At 41.1% G+C, this 24,647-nt stretch overlaps 1 protein-coding gene across 3 annotated transcripts in view; it reads left to right on the top strand.

Annotated features, from left to right (window-relative positions):
* MICU1 (mitochondrial calcium uptake 1) overlaps window positions 1-24,647 on the top strand; it is a 182,518-nt gene that overhangs the window by 14,984 nt on the left and 142,887 nt on the right. For all 3 annotated transcript variants that reach the window (XR_010920665.1, XM_067552728.1, XM_067552729.1), the window contains exon 2: window positions 13,802-13,963. Coding sequence is in view for 2 of the 3 variants with exons in the window: in XM_067552728.1 (XP_067408829.1) it covers window positions 13,803-13,963 (161 nt within the window). In the remaining variant the exon portion in view is untranslated. The remainder of the gene's footprint in view (window positions 1-13,801; window positions 13,964-24,647) is intronic.

The following is a 24,647-nucleotide window of genomic DNA, read 5'->3' as shown; positions in this document are numbered from 1 at the left end:
GTTGGTGGAGCAGCCAGGACTTACCATGCTTGAGGAGGGCCAGGACTCTAAAAAATCAGTGCCTTACGGTTTGGCCTTCACTTAGCAGGCCACCCACTGTGACTTAGCTGCCTGGACATGTGCTTCAGTGTGTAATGACAGTCACTCTCATCTACACTAGTGCTTTGTCTGTGAGTGTGTGACATACTGTGGGTAATTTGTAGGTGTAAAAAAGTGAATGTAAAAATGAGCATATTAGCAGCAAAATATTTACTTTAAATATGTAGTGATTTGTAGTCCTTAATGGTGTATACATCAATACATTTTTAATGAGTTGATAGATTGGTGGCCCTTCAGAATTGTAAAAATATTTGTGGCCCTCGACCCAAAAAGGTTGGGAACTACTAATTTATACCATATCTAGCTTGAGATTCTTCACCATGTCCACTTCTTCTAAACAGAAACTGTATGTGCATAATAATGTGCTTCTTTTAAGAGAGAATGTATCTGAATAATAGCATCAGTCTGCTGAATCTTCAGTTTCTCAGTCTGCTAGAAGCTTTTCTCAGATTTCTTGCATCAGCTTATTCAAAACCATCTTGTTCAAGAAAATGTTTGGTCACTAAGAATTACCCTCAGGTATTTTTTTTGAAATGACAAGCCATTCTCTTTGGTTCTCTTTCAATAAATCCTTTTAACTTCGTTTAGTTTTTTCTTGTACTGTGCGTGTAATGGGTTATTAGTTTGGGGACAGCCATTGAAGCTTCTAGGTGGACCTTTCCTTTTGTTATAAATATTATTCTTTTTTCTGTCTGAAACAATTTCAATTCTAGTTTCTCTTACTACTTATTAATGGCCTCTTTAAAGATCCAGTGTAGTATTTTCATGATTTCTGTGAAGTCCAGTGGCAATAATGTCATCAAGGAGCTATTTGTAAGCGAAACATTGTGTAAGCTTGCCCTTCCTACCAAGATGTCCAAGATCACTGTTGCTGTTCTGTTGATTCTCCAAAAATTCAAATGGTGTACGTTCTCCCCAAAACCTTTTATGATTGAGTTAAAATTGCTAGATCACACATTCCACCGATGCAAACCATGAAAAGCAAGATGTAACCAGTTAAGTCATTCAGTACCTCATTAGTTGCCAGTCATAATTTTCCTAGAGAACCAAAGCAGCAGTGCTAGATTAATCCTTCGAATGTCAATGCCTCAGCACAGGGTCACTGGGCAACCCACCCTATTCCAGTATATCTGAACAAGTTGCTCGCCCCACAACCTTCTTTTCCTTCCTTGCCCCCTTAAAATCTCTGTTTAAACCTCTCGTCTCTAGCCAGACTGTGCCCTATGCTGCCCAGCCTGCTTCTATAGCTCACCAGGGGTATTTGCAGTTTGTATGATGAATTAGGGATAGAGCTCACTGAAAAATTTTAGATGAAAATTTGGCAAAAATAGGTGTTCCTTTTTTCATCAAAAGTAGAAGCAGCTTATGGAACCAAGTAGTTCCATTGGATAACCTGGGCATATCTCAGAACAGTTACTTTTAACAAGAAGAATAACTGTCTTAACACCATATGTTCAAAACTGTCCTATATCTGAAATAATCAAAATGTCTCAGAAATTTGACTGGTGGAGACCCTCAGCCTACCTTAGTTAGAGGAACCCAAGGAAATGTAAGGGAAAACAACCAAAGTTCAAAAAGGGAGCATTTAAAAATGTTTCTTCTGCAAAAATTAGTCCATATTTGATTACATGAAAAATACAGTTGTTCCTTGAGCCAGTATGCTGTATTGGAGATTAAACCATTGAAGTGTGAAGTGGAAGGATTTTAGCTTTGCTTTTAGTGCAATGAGACTGTAACTTCATAGTTAGTTGATTTGTACTTTAATGTCTCAAATTTGTTCATGCTTCTGTATTCCTTTTCATTTGGGTTCTCAAAAGTTGCAGTTCTCAGGATTGACATCTGACAGCATTTACAAGTCCATCTAGCAACTGAGCTATCTGTCTTTAAATAATTTTTATTTGATTTCTTTTGTTGCTTGGCTTTGCATATCATGCTTTTCCCACCACTCTAACTAGCGCACAAGTTTTTTTCTTTAGCCTAAATAGAAGCCAGGAAATAGGAAAACCCTATATAAATTAACTCAGGAGGTAATAGGTAAGGGAGGGGAGGGTTCATAGTCATTAAACGTCTTCCCTCCCCTTCCCCCCCCCCCATAGAGAGAACATTTCACTTCTATTTCATTTTGTAACTGTTCAGTTTTGAATAATATTCACATTTAAATGCTAATCTGACATTGCTAAAAAGCAATTTTATTTTTAGAACTTCATTTCATTGTGTTGCATTTTTCTGAGGCAAAAATAACAAGTAATTTGTTTTTTGTAATTAGGCATAAGTATCTATCTAAAGCAAAAGCTAAGCCTATTGGAGACCATGAATCTTTTATTCTTTTTTGTTGTTACTGTTCATCTAAATTAGTGCCTTAAAATATTTGAGCATTTTTATATTGACAAATATTTGATCAGAGTTTGACTAGTCCGTTGACCAGTTATATTTGGACTGGTAAAATGCCCAGCCCTACTTTGTGTGAATCTGGAACAACATTGGGACTCTGACAGTATGGTCATCAAAAGCTTAGCAGTACTGTGGAGGTGATGCTGTAAATCTTTCAAAGGTTGGGGGCTTAAACTGTGCAATCTTTCACACATACTTAGTAAATCATGGAGGAAAAAGCATTGAAAACAAGATTTTGTTTTCTAAGCTATTGTGTGAACATAACCTTTTAACTGTTAAAGGGCAGAAATAAGTTTGAGTGAGGGGAAGAAAGTGTAGAGGGTAAAATATTTTTGGTGAAGGCATATGTGAAATCCTTTAAGCTTCCATTCAAATCACTTGATATCCTTATTGATTCTTATGTCTGGTGCTGAGGTTGGTAATGAAAGGCAAATCCACACTTCAGTAATGGTTAAAAATAACTTGCCAGCCTGTGGCTTGGGTTTCTGATACAATCAGGTAGTATACGCTGTGGATTGATGGATTGTAGACTGTCAGTCAATTTGAATTTTGCTCTCAAAGAAAAAGAATTCCTCTCTCTGAATTGAATACGATGAAATAATAAACCAAACTCTCATCACAAAATAAATTACTTCTGTTACAAAATTTCATCTTAATTCTGAAACTTAATTCAAGTGTCTCTGTAAATTAATAAAAGGATTACCTACATTACTTCTTCTGAAAGTATGGCAGCACCAGCCATGCTGAAATCCTGACTTGTGGGAAAGTGTAGCTATACTTACTGAGTCAGTCTAGGAAAATACAGATCTATACATTTTAAAAGCTAGAATTCATTTCTGGAGCAAAGTATATTATATTGGTACCTTGACATAACCACTGTCAGTGAAAGAGAGATTAGTAAATGAAAAGTATTAAGAGAAGGACAAGTGATTTTGTTTAAAATGTACAAACCATGTACACCTAATGAAAGCGATCAAGGTTATTGTTAAAGAAAACTCTCCATAGACCCTTCAGCTGAAACCATGAAAAGTATTATTTTTCAGCAAAGGTCAATAAAAATCTGGATAGAGAACTTAAAGAAAAATGTAGACCTAAATGAAGAAAGTGTTCCTGTAAATGTATAATTTAGCTATTTAAATAGAAAATGGCATTTATTTTGAAAATCACGTCTGGTATGTTTTGGTGGGGACAAGATTTAAATCTACAATAAATGCATCAGCACTCATGGGGGGGGAAAGTAACTTGCATCTCCGTATTTTAAGGCTGCCTTCCCTGAAAACTACTAAACACAGCAATCATAGTAATGTGTGCTTTTCAAGGGTCAGAAGTAAAGCTCTTTGGGCAGGGACTGTCTGTTCCATGTTTGTACAGTACCTAGCACAATGGGGTCCTAGTCCATGGCTAGGGCTCATAGGCACTACAATAATAAAATAACAACATAAAGATAGACACAGCTGTGCAAGACCCACCCATCTTGCTCCCAGGATATGTGGTTGGGTTGAATCATCTGCCTTGTTTCATTTAACAAACTTTAAATTGTCTATTTTTTTTTTTTAAACATTTTTTGTTGGTGCACTTTTCAATACAATTGAAAGAATGACTTTCACTTAAGCTGCGTAAAATTCATTTAATTGTTCAAAGAGGTGCTAACAAATCCAATGGTAATTCAGCCAAACGTATTTTTCTTAAAATCTTTGTATTTCAACCCTCACAGTAAATAATTATTTAATGGGAAAGATTTCAATGTCCTCCTCCTTTGGTAGCTGAATCTTAAGGCACTTTCCTCAATCAATTGCCTGGCAGCTTGTCGCCTTTGTTCTAGAGCAACATCTCATGTCCAAATCTGTTTAGCACTTCTTTTTTCTGGTTTGTTTGTTCTGTTTGAAAATTCAGGCTAGTAACTGAGCAATAGCTTTTTCCAGTTTTAGCTGTGTTTGCAGGTCTCTAACATTAATGAGATTGTAAAATCTTTGGGGCAGGGATCATCCCTTTCCATATATTTATACAGCATTTGGGACCATAGGGCCTTATTCCTGGTTGTCACCTTTGGATGCTACCATACTACAGATCGTGGTAATCATTATGAATCTGGGTTTAGTAGCAAGTCTGTAAAAGAAGAAACCATCTTAAGCAGTTAAAGCCACATAAAATTTCTTATGCATGGGTGTCTGATTGTGAAATAACTGTAGCATGGATGACATGTATATGCTCTATATAAAAACCTGGAAATGTTTAAGATTCTTATGTGGGGTCTGCCAGGTTAGCTATGAATTCCTTTATGGGGTTTTAGTGCTCATTCATATTTATTTGTGGGGTAAGGTGTTACACAACTGTCACTATTGTATCGCTATATTGTTTGTTAAGATGGTTACATACTTTCTAATATATGCCTTAGTGCAGGGGGCTGGTTGTCTTAAGACCTCATCATAACTATTTTTTTCAAGCATTTTCTATAGCTCCTTCTTAAATGCTTTGCATTGCAGTTACTTCCCCTCTCCAGAGATGAGGAAGAATTAATGCTCTCCATAAGTTAACTATAGAACCTCATTCAACATTTTAAAGTGCTCCTCACAGTTCTCTAACTTCTGGCCCAAAGAATAAGGACCCAATCCAGCAAAACTTTAAGTACATGAATAGTCCTTTGAAATTATACATGTTCTAGTGTTTTGGGGGATCGTGGCTTGAGAGACCAAAATTGGTTATGCATTGATGTGTTGTCATACTTTAGACCACGAGTGGAACTCTTCCTCCAACTGAGTTTGTCCTTTCCTCTCTATCTTGACTCCCTTGGGTTTGTTTCTTGTATTTTCCCTTGTTTCACTTTCCTGTTTCTCCTTCCCATTGAATTTGTGTATTATATCTATAATACTGGGGCACCTGGCAAGAATCAGCAGAAGCCCAGAATAGAATTGGTGAGATACTGTGATGTTAGTCGGTGTCCCTTTGCTGCTGAGCAAGTGATGCATGCAGGTGCACAGTTGTGATCCTCAGCTATTGCTGACCCATTCCAGGGCTGTGTGTGTGTGGAGGATGGGGAGAGGATGGGACAGGGAGGGATGATGTTGCCAACTTTTGCAAACTTATTGTGAGTAATGTGATTTTTTTGGTCGTTGCTGCAGGCACTCACACAATGATGCAAAAAGCCTTCACATGATTTTTGGAAAGCAAGTAAGAGACTGACTTGTGCTATGGGCTATATCCTAATGGGAAGTGCATTAAACTGCAAGTCCAGAAACCTTAAGTTATCGTCCTAGCTCTTTCAGTGATGATGGCTGTTAATATTTTTTTGTGAACTTCCCAGTGCTTATGAGTCCAGGTTTCCAGCCTTATTGATTGTGTGTAAATGTTCATCAGTTTTACTGAGAACTTGCTTGAGGTCACTTCAAACAGAGCTTGGAACTATCCACCAGGAACTACCAGGTCTCATATAGCAGAGCCAAGCCTCTTCCAGTTTGCACAGCCTTGCAGAAGGAACATGTCAAATTAGGTGCATGTATAATCCACGCTAACCTGGTATGGCTCTGTTCCACCCAGCTAGACTACATATGTTCATGGCTCTTTGCTACTGTTTCCGTCCTAAGATCTGGTTTTTTAGTGGTAGAAATTCATGCTTTTATATCCAGAGGTCCTACGTTCAGTCCCTGTAGATGACCCAAATGGAGAGTAGTTCTGTTAGGCTATCCTGTCTGCAATTGATAGTCTAGAGATCAGCTACCTTTTGAAAGGGGGGTGCCAACTCTCCCCTCCCCACCCTCCTGCTATGGGCCCAGCACCCCAGCCAGGGTGTTAGGTGGCAGGGGGGCTGCGGGCCAGTTTCCTGCTTCCTGCCCTGCTGCGATAGTGGTGTACCTGGGAGGCAGTCGGGCCCCGGCCAGGCCCTCCTCTGAGGAGCTGGACCCTGCTGACATCCCTGGCAGCTGCCCCTCTCTCATGTGGGCCCAGCAGTGCCCTGGTCCGCAGTGGGGAAGAGTGGTTACCACACGGCTCCTGGCCAGGGCCAGTGGTGCACTGACCGGCTCCTCAGCCTCCTGTCCTCCCAGTCCCCACCCGCCATGTGGGAGAGGGGTGGGTTTGGAAGGGAGGAGCGGCCGCGGTGCAGCCCTGCTTTGGGGCCAGGCACAGTGTGCTGCTCAAAATGGTCATGCGTGCCATAGGTTGCCGACACCTTGGATAGTCCATAATCTGCTTTTAGAACCAAGAAGAGAAATGACGGATCTTGATACTCAATTTTCCACTGTTGTCTCAGAAATAATGGTGTAACCTATGGGCAATGTGTATTGTGGCTCATTGTATGGGCTGGTCCATATAGCAGGAGTTCTCAAACTTGCAGCGGGTCACAAGGTTGTTACGGGAGGGTCATGAGCTGTCAGCACCTGTGCATGCTGGTAGGGTAGCATGGCATGGGCGGGGGGGGGGGTCATCGTCACAGCCTGAAATATTTTCAGAGGGGATCCCAGCAAAAAAAGTTTGAGAACTCCTGACATAGAGGATAACATCATGCTTCCCCCCGCATCAGTTACTCAGAGAGAAAGTAAAAAGGTGTGTGCCGTGGATCTGAATGTTTTGGGTTCAGACACTGCTGGTGACACATGGGGGTGAAAAGAAAGTATACAAGTGCAGTAAAACGTATTTAGAAGTGAATTTGGATGTGCTAATATTTGTTTTACTGTTTCACTTTTATAATTTGTATTGCTTCATGGGAACTGTCACTTTATGAACAAAGTGCAGCTGATTGAGTGTGTGAAATTGAGAGCAATATGTGGGAGAATTTTGCTGTGGAAGACTCTCTGCATGCTCTAAAAATGTCAAAACTCACTCAAATAAATCTTTCCAGAAAGTAAACCTCATTCTTGAAGGTGTAATGTTAGCTTTGTTGGGGGACTGGATGCCTCTGGGTATTGCTGATGAGCTACAGTGCCTTTCACCTGTAAATCACCAGCTTGAATCTTGCCCAATTTTAACAGGGACTAAAAAGTGTTCCCAACTAATGGATGAGTGGTAGCCCTGAGATGAGATGAATTGGTAGAATCTCAGTTTGAGCTCCCATGTCATAAATTCACCACCACACTCTGCACTAAATTGGGAACTTTGAATGGTGGGGACTTCCTCTGTGTTTGTACAGTGCTGAGCAGACTGGATTTTTTTGGGTCCTCTAGTGAGAGGTCCTTCATCAGGGGCCAAAATCAACACTTGCAAATTTGTAGTGAATAAAGAGAGCACTGTAATGGTCCCAGTTTGACAGCAAACCATTGATAACTACTCTCTGAGTATGGTCTTTCAACCAGTTGTGCACCCACCTTTTAGTAAATTCATCTAGACCACATTTCCTAGTTTGCTTATGAGAATGTCATGAGGAACTGTGACAAAAACGTTAATAAAATCAAGGTATATCACATCCACTAGGTCAGAAATCCTATCAAAGAAGGAAATTAAGTTGGTGTGGCATGATATGTTCTTGACAGATCCATGCTGACTATTCCTTATAATCCTGTTATCCTCCAGGTACTTGCAAATTGATTGATAATTTGCTCCAGTATCTTTCCAAGTATTGAAGTTAGGCTGACCGGTCTACAATTCCCCAAGTCCTCCTTGTTTCCCTTTTTGAAGATAAGTACTATGCTTGCCCTTCTCTGCTCTCCCATCCTCAGGAGCTTTCAAAGATAATTGCTAAATTTTCCGAGATTGCTTCAGCTAGTTCCTTAAGTACCCTAGGATTGGGGAGTGCTGACTTGAATACAGTTCAGATGTGGTTCACTGTGGTCCAAAGTCTGCATGGCAGGTTGAAACTCGGAGGGTGGCTTGTTGGGTCAGTAATAATGTGCTTGTTTGGAATGGTAGATAAGGTCCAGACACTTTTGCCATTCCCAGGCCAGATTCATACACCTGAGGTGGTCATGTGTAGTCCATAGTAGTTTTGGCAATTTCAGGAATTGTTGGGGTATGTTGTCTAATCTGTTGGATAGGAAGTTCTGGGTAGTCTTTGGCATGTTTTAATTCTCATACTGTGGCTATGTCTTGATGGATAGATGGAAGTTTGATGTTTGCTAATACAGAAAGCACAGTAGAGGTGTTGATTTTAAAGTTCCCCTGATTTTCGTTGTCTAATTCGGCTGCATATCCACATTGGGTCTGGAAGTTTCTTGTCCTCACCGGTGCACAGTACTCTGCAACTGAGTACATCAGGGCCAGTGCCAATGTTCATAGCACTGGGGCAGTTGATCCCAAGTTTGTTCCCATTAACTTTTGAATAATGTTTGGGAGTCTTTGTTTTAGAGGCTACTTTCCTGAGGCCAGTGTGCGGTCAAGAATGACACTGAGGTATGTTAGCATAATGCAGAGTTTCACCACAAAACTTGACAGAATATTTTGTGCAATTCTGTTGTCAAGGTAGAAAGCAGAATATCGATTTGTCTGGATTTGGTCACAGCTGCCACTTTTGGAAGTACTCCTCCGTCATCTTAAGGTTTGATGTAAGGGACGCTTCAAGTTCTTTAAAGCTATGGGCTTGTGTTGTGAGTGCCAAATAGTCAGCGTACACAAACTTCTACACCATTGTTTCAGGCATATTGCTCATATATAGAAGAGTGTTGGAGCAAGTACAGAGCCTTGTGGTAGACCATTATTCAAAGCGTGCAGGTTGCTAGTTTGGTGTCTGAGGTATACACACATTCTTCAGCTGCTAAGCATGGTATTCAGCAACTTGAGAATCTGCACATGGGATCACTTTGGCCAGTTTCAGTAGTAGTCCCTTCTTCCGTACTGTGTCATAGGCCTCTGAGGAATAGATGAAAGCAGTACTGGTCAAATCCGGCCTTGATGTTTGTGGTGAGGGCCAGGACCTGGTTGTAGAAACTTGTGTGGTCAAAAATAAGCTTGCTCCTTGAGTAGGCTGGCATCCGTAGTGGGCATGATTTGGTTCAGAATCATGTTTATCACCTTGTTTGGTGCTCAAGAGGGAGATTGCGTGTAGTTGGGTATTTGAAGGTGAAGGACAAGGAAGGATTCTTGTGGTTCTGTACTAACTTCAACCAGTGAGTAACTAACTAGGTAAACATGTTTCCAGAGTTGTGAAGGTCAGTTTTTTGTCTAAAAGATACGTTTTTGTTTATCTGTTGTGAGAAACATTGTTAGTGGTAAATATAAGATTTCTGAGGAATGAGTTTTGTTCATACAGCTGACATCTAATGACAGAGAATATGACAAAGCTCTCTGTTAAGCATCTGGTAAGCCAGTGGGTTTTTCTGCTAGTGAGAGAATGTTTTTTCCTAGGGCAGTGTAAGTAGCTGTAGTTTCCCTTATCTACCAGAGATGTATCTTTGACCTAGGAAAAACTTTTAATTAAACATGCTCTGCAGTTGTAATTGTAGGGCTCTCCTGAGCAGAGGTTTAGAGTAAACTTTTTTGATTTATCTCATTTAAATGCTAATAATGTGTTTTTTTTTTTTTTTTTTTTTTTTTTTTTTGTTCATTCAGCGTAGTAGTAGTCTCTGAAGATTTGTCTTATAAAATGACAGAAACAGTAGTTATGGCTGAAGGTCCTTATGTCCAGGGACTTAGATGTTTAAGAATTGCTTAAACTGCCCTTTCCTCACCACCTCTATGCCACAAAGAAATTAGTATTGGCAGATGCAATATTTGCCAGTTCTTCGAGTGCTTGCTCATGTCCATTCCATGTTAGATGTGCGTGTGCCACGTGCATCAGTGCCAGAGATCTTTTTCCCCTCAGTGGTATCCATAGGGCCAGCTCAAGCACTTGTATGCACCAGTATAAGGGGCGCCACCGGTCCCTCCTCTCAGTTCCTTCTTACCGCCCATGATGGTGCTGGAACGTCCCTTGCCTCAGCAAGCATTACTACCAGTGGTTTCCCTTTTAGCATTAGCGTATATAGTTTTTGTTAAATAACTTAGAGTTTGTAGTTGTAGTTTTAGTCCTCCAGGGGACATAGCCCAAGGGAAGGGGCATGTCTCGGTCATTAGGCGTCAAACTGTGTTTCGTATAAGAAGCTCATGCCCTTGAACAATCCTCACTAGAGCAGCCTAAGGGGCCTCCGTGAGACCCCGTCTGGGATAAGTGCAAGATCTGCAGAAACTTCAGACCGCGTGCTAAGAGAGACTCTGGTATTAGACTAAGAGTGCTTCTGATGGAGTCAGCTCTCAGACTGGCCTCCAAGCCAGGCCATTTGGACTCAGGACCCAGCACGTCAGCATTGACTCAAAGCGCTTCTCCAGCACTAAGTTCGCCCCAGCACCAGTCACCATCCCCCAGTACTGAAGAAAAGGCATTATAAGTTGCACACTGGAAGAGGGCACTCCCCAGCCCCAAAGAAGGACATGCGCAATGGCCTGGACCATGGCAGTTGTGCACCCTGTGGAGGTTCCCACCCGCTCCAGGGTCACAGGTGCAACAATCACTCTTTGCAGCATCTAACAGATGGTCAGTGACAGTATCGCATCCGCCTCCAGACCTGGACGAGGACCCAGACCAAACTGTGGAGGCAACAGTGGTAGTCCCATAAGAGACTACTCCTGCTGGGGAGGAAGAGTCATTTACTTCACCCTTACCTGTATCATCATCATTCTCACCTGATGATACAGTAGTGGAACCCTCCACTATGATGCCACAAGTCCGTTTCAGAGCGCATCAAGAGCTGCTCAAGAGAGTAGCTGCAAATTTAGGCTTGGAAGTGGAAGAGCTGAAGGGGCCTGCTAATATGCTCTTTGATATCTTGGCGCCAGCAGCTCTGTCTGGGGTGGCCTTTTCAGTCCATAAGGGTTTGTGGAGGTTGTCGAGGCCTTATGGCAAACACTTTCCTTTCTGCCCCCTACAATCAAGCCGACAGGAAAAGAAAATTATTAAGTTGCCTTCAAATCTGATGTGGTTTGATGTCAACACATTGAAAACCTTTGTCTGCACTTCTCCCTGGTGTTTGGTATTCCAGATATCTTTTAAGCTGTTTCATAAATTACTTCTAAAGATTTCTAGTTTTGTTCAATTACTGAAATATTGTAATCTTATAATATGGGATGTCCCGCCAAGAGGGCAGTGACTTCAGATATGTTGTCCATAGACCGCTGATAAAGAATGAACAGATGGTTCTCTTTGGGGTTCTGTCTTTACCCAAATACTGCATGTGAACAAGTGTCCCTAGCTAAATGTTACTTTAAATAGTGTGCTATTGGTTGAGCTTGAAAGAGCTGTTTCAAGGTATTTACAGAAGTGGTAATCTGACTGAAGGATAAGACCATTGTCTTGCATGTCAGTCTGCTAAGAATCCATTGATCTGAAGCTGCATGTTACCACAGATCTGTTGAAGGCTGACTCTTTCCATATAAAGTTGAAACCCCTCATCTCTCTCCCAAAGGTCTGGGCAGCCTTGCACTGTGACTACATTCATATCTCCTTTCCTAGTGCTCTGCCCTCCCTTCTTATTTCCTATGCTTCTGCCTCTACTCTAACCTTCATAGATCTCTTTTCACACTACTCCACAGGGCTAGAATGACGTTCTTTATCCTGTGCTGCTCCCTCAGATCCTTCTTTCTTAAAAACCCTGTTTCCCTAGTATCCATTCCAGTGCTGCCTACTCCTCCTCTCTTGCCTTACTTTAGTCTGTTTAAAAGAATCAGAAGTGACATGATTTGTTCATTATTTGTATTAACCCTCCTCTCTCCTTGTCGTTTCTTGTTCCGCATTTATCTAACTTCAGACTAAACTCAGGCAGGAATTATACCTTTTTGCTCTGAGAAGTATCATGCAGAGTTATGGTGTTATGAATGTTTAACAATGATCTGTTGCTTTCTCTGCTAAATTCACACCAACAGTTGACATCTCAATATCCAGAACTAGATACTACTGTAAGTTGAGGAAAAAATAAATACATTTAAATTAACTTTGGCTTTTAGGGCGGGGGTGTGTGTTTTCTCTAGCATAAAGATTTGTTTGCAAATTAGTCTGAACGTTATTACTAGAAGCTCACTGTTTAGTAAAGCTGCAGTGCAGGTCTAATAGGACTGTATTGCTGCTTGCACTGTAAAACGCTAATTGGATCTGTAGGCACTACTTTGTATTGACTGTTGTTGGTTCGCCTCACTTTGTCTTGGTCTTGAGCAGGTGAGTAAATGTTTGTGAAAGGTGATAATAAGAGTATGTTTAAAAACTAAGTAGAGAGAATGAAGTTGAAGAGGTTCTTAATTTCTTAAAGCAACTAGAGCAGTGGTTCTTAACCTTTCCAAACTACTGTACCCCTGAAGCCTGAGTGCCACCCCCACGGGGCTGAGGCATGTAACTTGGTTTCATGGCGCCCCTGTGGCTCCAGGCAATTGCCTTTCTTGCCACCCCCAATACCAGCTCTGCACTTGCGACCCCTCTAAAACCCCAGGTTAAGAAACACTGAACTAGAGGTTTTATCCCTGAAAATACTGTAAAGGCCTTTTTGTATTAAGGGTATTGTAATGCATTAACCCATTTGGAGAGATTTGATAGGCATGTTAATTAGTTCAGTAAGGATTTTTCTTCACTAAAAGATGCAACACTTTTTTCCTGAGTGTTGTTTCTTTGAAATTCAGAGTTGCATTTTGTGAGCTTGCACAGTGCAGAAGTCATTTTTATTTTAAATATTTCTCTTTTTGTGATTCCTACAGGTGTCTCCTGTAGAGGGTGTCTTGTTGTCAGATGCAGTCTTTGTCATTTATTGATTTTACTATTTTAATAACAGTTAGATCAGGAGCTCAGTTCTTCTTTTTTTCTGAAAAACTCTCTCTCTGCAGGGCAGTGAAGCACATATTGTATTTTAAAAGACAAACTTCGTATTTATAACATTTAGTCAAAGCAGAGTCTGATTGTCGAGCTCGAGGCTAGATAACCCCCTACTCCCCTGTCATTTAAATAAATATAATGAAGAGCCTTCTGGCTTTTTCAATTAAGTAAAATTTGTTAATTTTTAGCTTGCCTTCTAAGTTTGTGTTTTAGGCAGAATGGATTGTATTAATTTGCAGTGCTTATCTCTATGGCCCATTTTTCCATTTATAACACTGATACTTGAAGAAAAATAAACAAATATTTTCTCTTAATATATTAAACGTTTTGGAGAATTTGGAGTAAAAACTGCTGTAAGTAGAACTGAATATACAGCTGAGTCATGATATCAAGGAGCATCTGCTGGGCTTGTGCAAATTAATAACGTCTGCAATTTCACATCTTAGTCTTGGAGGATACCTAGTTGGAAGGAGGAGGAAAGTAATGAAAAATTGAATTGCTTTTGTACTGCAGCACTCACACTATTTGCAATAGTAATTTGTTTCCCTTACTTGATAGGATGTTTCGCCTTCGAGTTCTTGCTGCTGTGGCAGGACGAGAGGTTGTTTCCCGATGCTACCATGGAATGGCACATCCCACCAGAAGCAGGCGAAGACTTATGATGGCAGCTTTCATAGGAACAGCTGCAGTAACAGCAAGTGCTGGACTACTATGGAAGAGGTAAGTGCTGTCAAGAGTCATCCTTGAACAGAACTTCAACCTTCTGCTGCTTTGGTCCTGAGACTGACAGCCCCAAATAAATTAATTTGGAGTGAATTTCACCTTGATCATAAGAGCAACAGAAGACTATGCAAGGCAGCATTACTGCCATAGGTCCCATTGTGTTGAGGGGAGCAGCTGTTGAGTGGACATGCATCTAGACTCCGTATCCTATATGCAACAGAGTTAGGCTCCAAGGGTGTTTGGGAGAGGGGCAGGAGCATGACTAGAGTCTATGATTACATGGATCAACTGGACACAACCTCTTCGGGGTTTCCAGGAGTTCCCAGTGCTTTCACTTTTAACTCACAGGTGAATCACTGTTACCACTATATGCTCAGGCTCACTACAGTGCAAATACCATGAGTTGAAAGAGCATATTTTATTTTCATTTCTAATACTTTGGTATTTTATGATGTACTTTTTTTCAGCACAGTAGATGCACTTGCCTTCTATTTGGAATTATGGCAGGCTGTTAGAAGCAGTGATGTAATGTTTCATAGTCGCTGTATACTATTTTCTGCTCTGGCCAAAGGAGCCTACTTAACATAAATGGAAAAAGTTGTTCATTTTTGCCATTGCTATAATTAGCAAGATTTAGGCTCCTTGTTAAAAGCTGTCAAGAACCAGGGAAAGCACCATGATCCAGCACAGTCTCTTCTGATGTTACCTGTTAGAATTAATCTGCCTTTATATAATGCCTTTCAACTTGAAGGACCCCAGAACAATTTACAGAGTATATACAACTATACAGCCAGCATTGAGGTAAAATGCTGCAGCCATTCTGTGCCAATAACAAAGACGACTGTAATGTTACAGTTCTTTTTAGGTGGGTAAGTGAACAATCTCTCCATTTAGAACTATGGTGAGAATATTTTTGGTAGGCAGAACATAATTACCTAAATTAGATTTTGTACAGGACACTTGGGTTCATATCTTTACTCTTGTGGAAAATGCCATAAAAATAACCAAACTGTCAAGTATTAAATTTTATCTCTTATCTGAAAAATGACACTTCCAGTGGCAAACAGAGGCTGACAAAATCACAGACATAAGTGGTATGGCAGTATATGGGCAGCAGTGTAGTCTGGGGCTCAGGATCACCTGTGTTCTAATAATCTCAGATATGCTGCTAATTTGATTTGATTTTTTTGTCCTTTGTCTATTTCTTAACTACCACAGATCAGGTTAAAGTTTATAAAGTCTCTTAACTGTAAAGTGTTATGTAAGAGTCAAATATTCTGTACAGATGGTTAGTGAAGTACAGTATAAGTAGATATGTGCTTATGGCATTCATGTAATTATTTATTTACTTGGCTGGTTAACCCAAGAAGTCATATTACCGTTAGTGACAAGTTGTATTGGTGTAGAAAATAGTTTATGCTGATTCCACAAAATATTAAATAGACTGTTTCCAATAGAAACATTTTAACCTTGTGTTTAAAAATAAATAAATGAAACAAAAGAAATGAAACCTTGCAGTGTAGTAAACAGGATGTTTTTTTCCCCAGTTCTTGTTGACAAATCCTTACAGTACTAATCTTATTGGTCATTTTCACTTGATCCACTTCAGTTAAGTTTCTTGCTGACGGCTTGGCAAGTTGAATATATTTGCACACAAACAGATGTGATGACACTTGTCTTGTGCATACCATTTTATGATATGCAGTGATGTGCACAAAAGTATAATTGAGCTACTTATAATGGAGTCTCCCGTTGATGACGACAAATGAGTTATATCAACAGCTCTTTGTGACTAAGTTTATTTGTGTGTACGGTTGTGCGAAATAAGGCCAATCCTTGATCTGCAGATGTGACCACAGGAATCACTGGGATTGCCTTTCTCTCTTTTCCTCCCTTATGTTCGCATGTTTGATTTTGAAGTTTTTGATGGCTAAGTGACAATGCTGTATCCAACTGACTCTATCGAGGGCCACATCTTTCCACCTGTTGGTATCAATGTTGCAGGACTTAAGGTTTTGTTTAAGGGTGTCCTTAAATCTCAGATGTGGCCTTCCTTGTGATCTTTGTCTGTTTTTCTATTGGCTGTAAAACACAGCTTTAGGAATTCTGATGTTCTCCATCCTCCTGACATGTCCGGCCCACTAAAACTGGGCTCCATGCCTTCCATGCTTGAGATTTGGTATCTTTCAAGGACCACTACGTTGGGGATTCTTACATGCTATTGAATGTTACAGAAGGATCTCAGGAAGCACTGGTGGAACTGCTCATCTACTTATAAATCGTTATGCAAAGAAATGTTTAGCTGAGAACCAACAAGATCACGTACAGAGGTGGTGTAGCAGCAGTGGGACACATGACAGATGTGGACACACAGAGCGTCCAGAGAACAACACAAAGGATAAAAGGTTTAGATAGTATGATTTATGAGAACCACTTCAAAAAAACTAGGCATGTATAATCTTGAGAAAAGAAGGCAGGGAGAGGAATCTGATAGTTCTTCAGATGTGTTAAGGGCCTTTGAAGAGAATGGCGATTAAACTGTGTCTATTAAGGGTAGGACAAGAAGTAATTGGCTTAATTTGCAGCAAAGGAGATTTAGATTAGTCATTAATAGGGTTGTCAAGCAATTTAAAAAAATCATGATTAATTGTGCAATTGAAAAAATGATAGAATACAATTTATTTAAATATTTTTGTTTTCTACATTTTCAAAAATTCAATTACAACATAATACAAAGTGTACAGTGCTTAATTTATATTTTTATTACAAATATTTGCACTGTAAAAAAAACAAGAAATAGTATTTTAATTCACCTCATACAAGTACTGTAGTGCAATATCATCATGAAAGTTGAATTTAGAAATGCAGAATTATGTAAAAAAATATTGGCACTCAGAAACAAAACAGTATAAAACCTGAGAGCCTACGAGTCCACTCAGTCCTACTTCTTGTTCAGTCAATCGCTAAGACTAACAAGTTTGTTTACATTATTGGGAGATAAGGCTTCACACTTCTTGTTTAAATGCCACCTGAAAGTGAGAACAGGAATTTGCATGGCACTGTTGTAGGTGGTGTTGCAAGATATATATGCTAAATGCGCTAAACAGTCATATGTTTCTTCATGCTTCGACCACATTCCAGAGGATATGCGTCCATGCTGATGATGGGTTCTGCTCGATAATGATCCATAGAGTGCGGACCAACACGTTCATTTTCAGCATCTGACTCAGATGCCACCAGCAGAAGGTTGATTTTTTATTTTTTTGGTGGTTTGGGTTCTGCATCAGGTTCTTTAGTTTCCACATCTGAGTTTTGCTCTTTTAAGACTTCTGACAGCATGTTCCACACCTTGTCCCTCTCAGATTTTGGAAGATTCTTAAACCTTTGGGTTGAGTGCTATAACTATCTTTAGAGATCTCAAATTGGTGGTACATTCTTTGCAAGGTTTGTCAGATCTGTAGTGAAAGTGTTCTTAAATCAAGCAACATATACTGGGTCATCATCTAAGACTGACATAATATGGAATATATGGCAGAATGCGGGTAAAACCAAAGAACAGGAGATATATAATTCTCCCTCAAGGAGTACAGTTACAAGTAGTGTTTCTAGCCTCTGTAGTTTTTCAAAATCCTTATCTCTCAGCACTGATGGATGGTGCTTTTGAAGAGCTAGTGTGACTGTGATAGTGGCTTTATTGCAAAGCAGGCTGAATCATAGCCAATGTGGAGTTCCATCTGGTTGAAATATCTTGTACAAGAGGTTCTTGTTTCTGTCCATTACAGCTTCTTGTATTCCTAGCTCTGTACTGTTAGCTGGACTGAGTTTGAAGTGGCCCACAAATTTTCTACATTTTGCCAGCGCGTTTTCAAAACCACCATCACTGAGCGCTACTGTAATGGATTTTGCTGCAGACTGTGAACGGTTAATGTCGTGTTCGAAAGGCAGGCTGCTACCATGTTACATGCAGTCAGTAATAATTGTTGCTACTTTTTCTTGAATATTCCCTTCTTTTGCAACATCCAAGAAATGCTCTGCACATGCTTCAGTATAATGTCTCTCTTCAGTATGCGTTACTGTTATAGCAAACAACTGCAGTGTCCATGCAGCATCAATCAAATGTGCTGTAACTCCAGGATAACTGTGATTGCTCAAGGATATCCAGTGATCACGAGTCAAAGCAACAGCTCGTGTATTTTTCAGAAGTTCCAACTTTGTAGTTTTCTTGTTGTCATATATGTCATGTATTCGTGATGCAATGGTTCCTCAGGAGGCAATGTATATGACTGATTGGAAGATGCAATTTGATTAACATCTCTTAGCCCCCTGTCATTTACAATGCTGAGTGGTCTGCAGTCCATAGCTATCCACTTTGCAATAGCATTGGTTAAGCTGTTGTACTTTCTTTGATCCATGGGTTTGTAGCGATCCTGAAACTCTGTAATCGTACTCTGTCATAGTTGGCTGGATTCATTTGCTGGCGGTGGGTTATCTGTAGCACAAGATCTGTGGGCAAAAGCATGCTTAGCACATAGGTGGTACTGCAGAATTGAAGTACTTCGTTGGCATTGGAACTCGGCCTTGCACTTGTACTGGGAATTGTCTTTTTAGCCAGAGAACCATCTGGAAGTATTTTAAAAATAAACTTCCCATTCAAAAGACCTGAACTGTTGCTGCTTTGCTCCATTAACTTTTTCTGATATTTTAATCACTCCAGATCATGAAAACACAGTAGAACTGTGCCAATGTTTGGAATAATTCAGTACATTCTTCCAAATAATCAATACATTTGTGCTCTGTTCAAAAGAGTCCTTGCTGTGGATATGGAAAGATTTTACCTCAGGATTTTAATTTTCAATAGGGGAGTGAATTGTTCAGGAGGCTTTTTTTTCCTGCTGCTGTTAGGTTAGCCTTATATATACTATTTTGTACATCAATTTTAGAGAAGTCTTGGCTTATTGAAGGGTAAGATTTTTATTATCTCAGAAAGTCAGTATTACGGAGATGGGAGGGGATGTGAGTTGTGTAGGAAAAGGGTGAATTCTTGATGCCGCTCCTGTTGGGTTGGGTTTCTGAGCTCACCACGCTCGTCTCCTGTCTGAAGAGAGTTTCATCTTAGAAATCTTCATTCCGTGTGTGTGCGGGGGGAAGCAAGCAATGACTTGTGCAGGAGGAGCGTGAGGGAGGTATCTTGCTGCTGCTTCTGGTACTGGGTTCATCAGGCTCACCTACTTTTACTGACCTTGGGTGGGCTCCCGTCAGCTGAGCGAGCTCTTGGTTGCAAGGGAGGGTGCATTTTACCTCAGAGACTCAGCATACTGCAGGGGCGGAGAGGCTGGTGCAGGGAGGCAGAGTTCTCCAGGCCCCTGTTCTCTAGGGGATACTCCCAAAGCACGTGGTGGGCCAGGGGCAATGGCACACAATGCAGGGGATAGTCCCGGAAGCAAGTGATTGACCACGGACAAAGGGTCATGGCGTGGTGGGTGGTGGTCTAGGGACCAACTGGCCAGTTTGGAACAATGGGGCATGGTGCGGGGGTAGGGTGTTGGTCTCAGGAGCAAATGGGTGGCTGGGTACAATGGGGCACAGCACAGACGGCAGTCCCAGTAGCGAGTGGCCGGCCGGGGGCAATGAGGCATGGCGCTGAGGCGGGGGTCAATCCCAGGAGCAAGCAGCCAGCCGGGAATAATGGGGCATGGCATGGGGGAGGGGTTGGTCTCAGAAGTGAATGGGTGGCTGGAAATAATGGAGCAGGGCATGGTGGGGGGCCGGTTATGGGATCGAGTGGCTGGCTGAGATCAATGGGGCATGGCATGGGAGCGAGTGGGTGGTTCAGAACAATGGCGCATGGTGCGGGGGAAAGGGCGGTGGTCGTGGTTGCGAGTGGCCAGCTGGGAACAATGGGGTCTGGCTGTTTTTGGGGGAAAGGGGGGCAAGGGGTGATGGCGGGAGTAAGTGGCCAGCTAGGAACAATGGGGCACAGTGCGGGAGTGTTTGGGTGACTGGGAAAAATGGGGCATGGCACAGCGTGATGAGGGGCAGTCGCAGGAGCGAGTGGCTGGCTTGGAATAATGGGGTGGGGCACGGCAGGGGCAGTCGCAGGAGCGAGTGGCCGCACGAGAACAATGGAGCACGCACAGGAAGTCGGGGGGGTCGGTCATGTCAGCGAGTGGCCGGCTGGGAACAGTAGAGAGTGCGGGGAATGGGGACCGTCCAAGGAGCGAGTGGCTGGTCAGGAACAAGGAGGTACAGCACAGGCAGGGAGGCAGGCGCCAGAGTGAGTGGCTGGCCAGGGACGATGGGACCTGGTGCATGAGGGTCAGAATCCCTACCTCTCCACTAGAGCCTGGATGAGTCACTTCCTCTGTCCTCTTTTCTTCATGTCCTCCAATGGCGGCTTGGGTTACTGTGTCTGACCGGACACAGTCAGGTCTCTCCACAGCTCAATGACTCCCTCCCCGCCCAGAGGTCTGCAATTAACTCATTAAAAAAATTAACACATTAACTTTTTCAGTGCCTGCGATTAATTGACAGCCCTAGTTATTAGGAAAAGCTTTCTAACTATATGGATAGTTAAGTACTGGAATAGGTTATCAAGGGAGTTGTGGAATCCCCTTCGTTGGAGGCTTTTAAGAGCAGGTTAGAGAAACATCTGTCGGGGATGGTGTAGGTATACTTGGTCCTCAGCACAAGGGGATCGGCTAGATAAACTTTTGAGGGCTCTTCCAGCCTTTAATTTCTATGATTATATATATATATATATATATATATATATATATATATATATATATATATATAATAAAATGCATGCAGTGGGACTATTTTACATTGAAATTTTTTTTCCATAGAATAATTTCACTCTAAGCAAAGTTTCATGGTAACAATTGCAGTTTGCACACTACAGTGCATTGAAACAGTTTAGGGTTTGCATTCTGTTTCAGTATATCCAAATTTACTTTTTCAGAAACAGTATACATATAACTGCATAAGTAATTATGAAACAAATTAGATTATGTAAGATTTAAGGGAACACCCTCCTACCTCGCTGGGAACAGTAGTTGTTTTTAAAGTGGTTCTTTGCATGAACTGTTCTACTAGGGCAGTTAGCCTTCTACAGAGATGATCTATACAATACTTGTTTTTCTTCGGTTAGTTAAACAAACATACTTTAATTGTTATCTGAAACCTTGCTGTGCTGCAAAGCTGAAGACTCCTCGGGAGGTCTAGATCTCTTTTCAGTGGGTCTTTTATCATCGCAAAGAAGCATGCTGCCTTTGTTGGTATGTGACACTAATAAAGAGTGTGGTTTCTAGTATTCTGATTAATCTTGAATGATCTATTCTCGAAGCCATGGCATTTCATTGTAAGCTAAATGAGATGCCCCATTGTGATCCTTGTCAGCAAAATGTCAGCAGTAGAGCCTTTTTTAAAAATATATTTTTTTTAAATTATGGCGCACACGCTATAGGACATTAGGTTTATAGAGCTCAGTCTGCTTCCTCCATAATCATAAAGATGTATTTAGTATCCTAGAAAAATGAAAAGCAATTTAAAGATGTCAGTGTCTTGGTGCTACTACCATATAGGAGAATTCAGATCTGATAGTGACTTACGCTTCTCGGCCCACTGGAGAGCTGGGGACATTTCAATTATTGTGGGAGGCCAACAGTGGAGAAAAGGAGGGTAACTAACCTGCAGCGTTGCCTAGAATCTGACATAGTATCTTTGGAGATAGCCTTTGCTGGCTATGGGAATTATTCCAAATTTACATGAGGCATGTGTTGTATAGGAAATAGGGTTATGATATAATTGGGATAAAATAAATGAAATAATTTCAGGACTTCCTCCCCTCACCCAACTGACTTCCTATGTTGAATTACTGCATATCTAGGTAGTGCAAGTAAATCTTTATGGCATGTGTTTTGCTCAATAGGGTAAGGGATTGCTCATACTTAGGTGCCTGGACACCTCCCTGCATCAAAAATATAAAGGACAGGATGAAAGCTATGCAAAGAGATAATTAGAGATCAGGTATTGTAATGCATTGCTAAGTGTGCCAACAGTCAGTTATTTTTGAGGAACTGAGGAAAAATTAACCCAGACCCACTAGATAGAGGTAGCCAAGAGAAATGGCTGTTTGACTGTATCTCTGACTCCTGTGTGTTTTTTTTTTCCTACAGTAATCCTATTGGCTCTTCAGGAAAACATAGTTCTTAAATATATCATAAGACAGAGCAGCCTCACATTTGTTAAAAAATAATTGCCTTAAACTACTAATTATTAATCAATGTGTTCATCTCTGTATCTAAGCTATAGCCACAGTATCTTTTAAATAGCCAATTGTCTAGAAAAGTGCTAACTTGTCAGATGAATCACAGATGGCAATAGAGAGAAATACTTAAAGGCCACATCATAAAAACAGAATGAGAGAGATGTCAAAGCTGGGCTAGTATCTGTGCTGCCTACTAACTTCCACAGTGAAGGTTTGACAGATACTGTATTTTTCTGTATATGGCATAAAGTGGTGATTATTGCTTCATTAATATTGAATTTTCATTGGAAATCTTTATACAGAGGAAGTGCTGGAATTCAGGGCTTGAAAAATTCAATCACTCTACTGGGGTTCTACTATCTTTTTTTCAGAATTTAAACTTGCCATTAAAAACAAGAATTTCTAGTCCTTATGATTGTAGACAACTCTGTTGTAGGCTGCTGGCTGTCTCCTCCAGCCCAAGAAGAACTAGTGCCTTGCCCAAAATCTGTGTAGGCCCTTCCTTCAGGGCACAGTTTGAAGAATAAAAATAAGATTCCTAAGGAAGGCCAAAACAAAGCTATTCCCCTGACCAAAGCAGACTGAAGGGCCCTAGAGGTCTTTCCCCTTGCCTTGCTCCTCCTTGCTCCAGGGCCAGGCAATCCCTGCCTTCCTGCAATTTTCCTTTTCAACTGAGCCCTTTCAGCCTGTTGCACTATCTAGAGTGGCACACAACCATGAATGTCAACCTCAGGGCAGACTGTCAAGAAGCAGGGCAGAGACCCCAAACTGATTGTATGTTCAATAATTAGCTTTCACCAAACCAGTAACAAGTGTGAACTCCTAAAGCACTATACCAGTTTTACCATGGAGTCACAGACAGTACCCTTGGGCATTCCATCTTGTCACTCAGGCAAGCTGGACTTAGTGGTAAATGGTCACTGTACACCAAAAATCACAATAATATTCAGTCCCAAAGGACCAGTCACTTACCCCAGGTCAATATGTACCTTACATCTCACACCAAAGACAATACTTGTAGCCAATCCTATAGTAAACTGTCTAAGGATTTATTAACTAAAAAATGAAACCAGAGCGTTTATTTACAGGTTAAAGCAGGGCAAGCATATATACACAAATGAGTTAGTCTGTGGCTGCAAAAGGTGACAGAGTTGAAATAATCTGTCAGTTCTGAATGTCTTTTAGGTCTTACCTAGGTTGACCCTGGTGATCTATGCTTCTGTTTTTGTAGCTCTGGCTCTGAGAGTCCAAACAGCAAAAGAGATGCAAAATTTTCTTGTCAGCTATTTTTATTTCCTTCCAGAATTCAAACTGATGAGATTAGCCCTTTTGCACTTAACCTTGTCATGAGTGTAAGGGTCAATTAACAAAGCCTTTGTATTGTGATGTCCCACAATGGCCCATTTCGTTTTGATAGGCCTTCATGAAGGGCAGGAGATGGTACCACCTGACTGGGTTCACAGTTGTGTTGGTTTTTTTTTTTTTAAACTAAGCAAAAACTTAAATTTATAGCATGTGATAAAGAAATTATAAGTGAGGTTAATGCATAGAGCAACTTAGAAGCATTTCATAAAGTCTCAACACTAACAACGTTGTTACAAGTCTAATACCCATCTTAATCATACTGACGCGTAGGTGAAATAGACTGATTTCCAGCAATGAATTTCTGTGCTTGGCTGAGGCCTAAAGTCTTAGCAAAAGCCGGCATCTGGTCTGTCAGCTTCACATAGCACTTACAGCAATCACCTGATCCCTTTCCAGCTGGCCCTGATAATGGAACAGAACCCCACTGGCTCTTAAAGGAGCAGACCATCCTGCTACAGTTAAAGTTAATGGATGCAGCAGTTCTTCCTGGGTCTGTCTACCTGGGTCAGAACCATTGCTGCTGTAGTAAGAAGTGAGAGCTTAAGGCCTGTAAAACAGGCTAAGGCCTAAATGGAAAAAGCCAAGTGAACAGAAGTATAAGGGGTCCCCCTCAAGTTAACTGAAACTGGTATAGGAAAGTGCTGATTCTGCAAGATTGTAAGACTGCCAAAATATTACTAAAATATGTAGTAGGTATAAGAGGTACCAAGATACTAACTCTCTGAAATGACACTTTTATGGGTAGAAATGATACCTGGAGTGGCGGTGCCCAAATAAGCCAATCAACGGAAAAAGGTGGTATTAGACTACGTCAGGAGGGTGGCAACTACCTACATGAAAGGGGGCAGAACGAAAGTGTATGTAACAGTGTATAAAAGAGGGTGTCAGAGGGAATACCGGCGTCCGGTCTAGGGGATAATGGAAAGTCCCGCCGTTGGGCTGAGACCATTGTAATGCCACCTATGCGAAACTGACCCAGAGATACTCTGTAAGTCATTTCTCATTGTGCCGCACGCAATAAACCTGGGCTGGGCGCCTTCGTTGCTT

Source organism: Emydura macquarii, unplaced genomic scaffold, assembly GCF_026122565.2.
Source record: "Emydura macquarii macquarii isolate MOO-44397 ecotype Brisbane River unplaced genomic scaffold, CSIRO-AGI_Emac_v2 contig_1390, whole genome shotgun sequence".
NCBI lineage: Eukaryota > Metazoa > Chordata > Testudines > Chelidae > Emydura > Emydura macquarii.
This window is presented reverse-complemented; position numbering and strand designations above follow the sequence as displayed.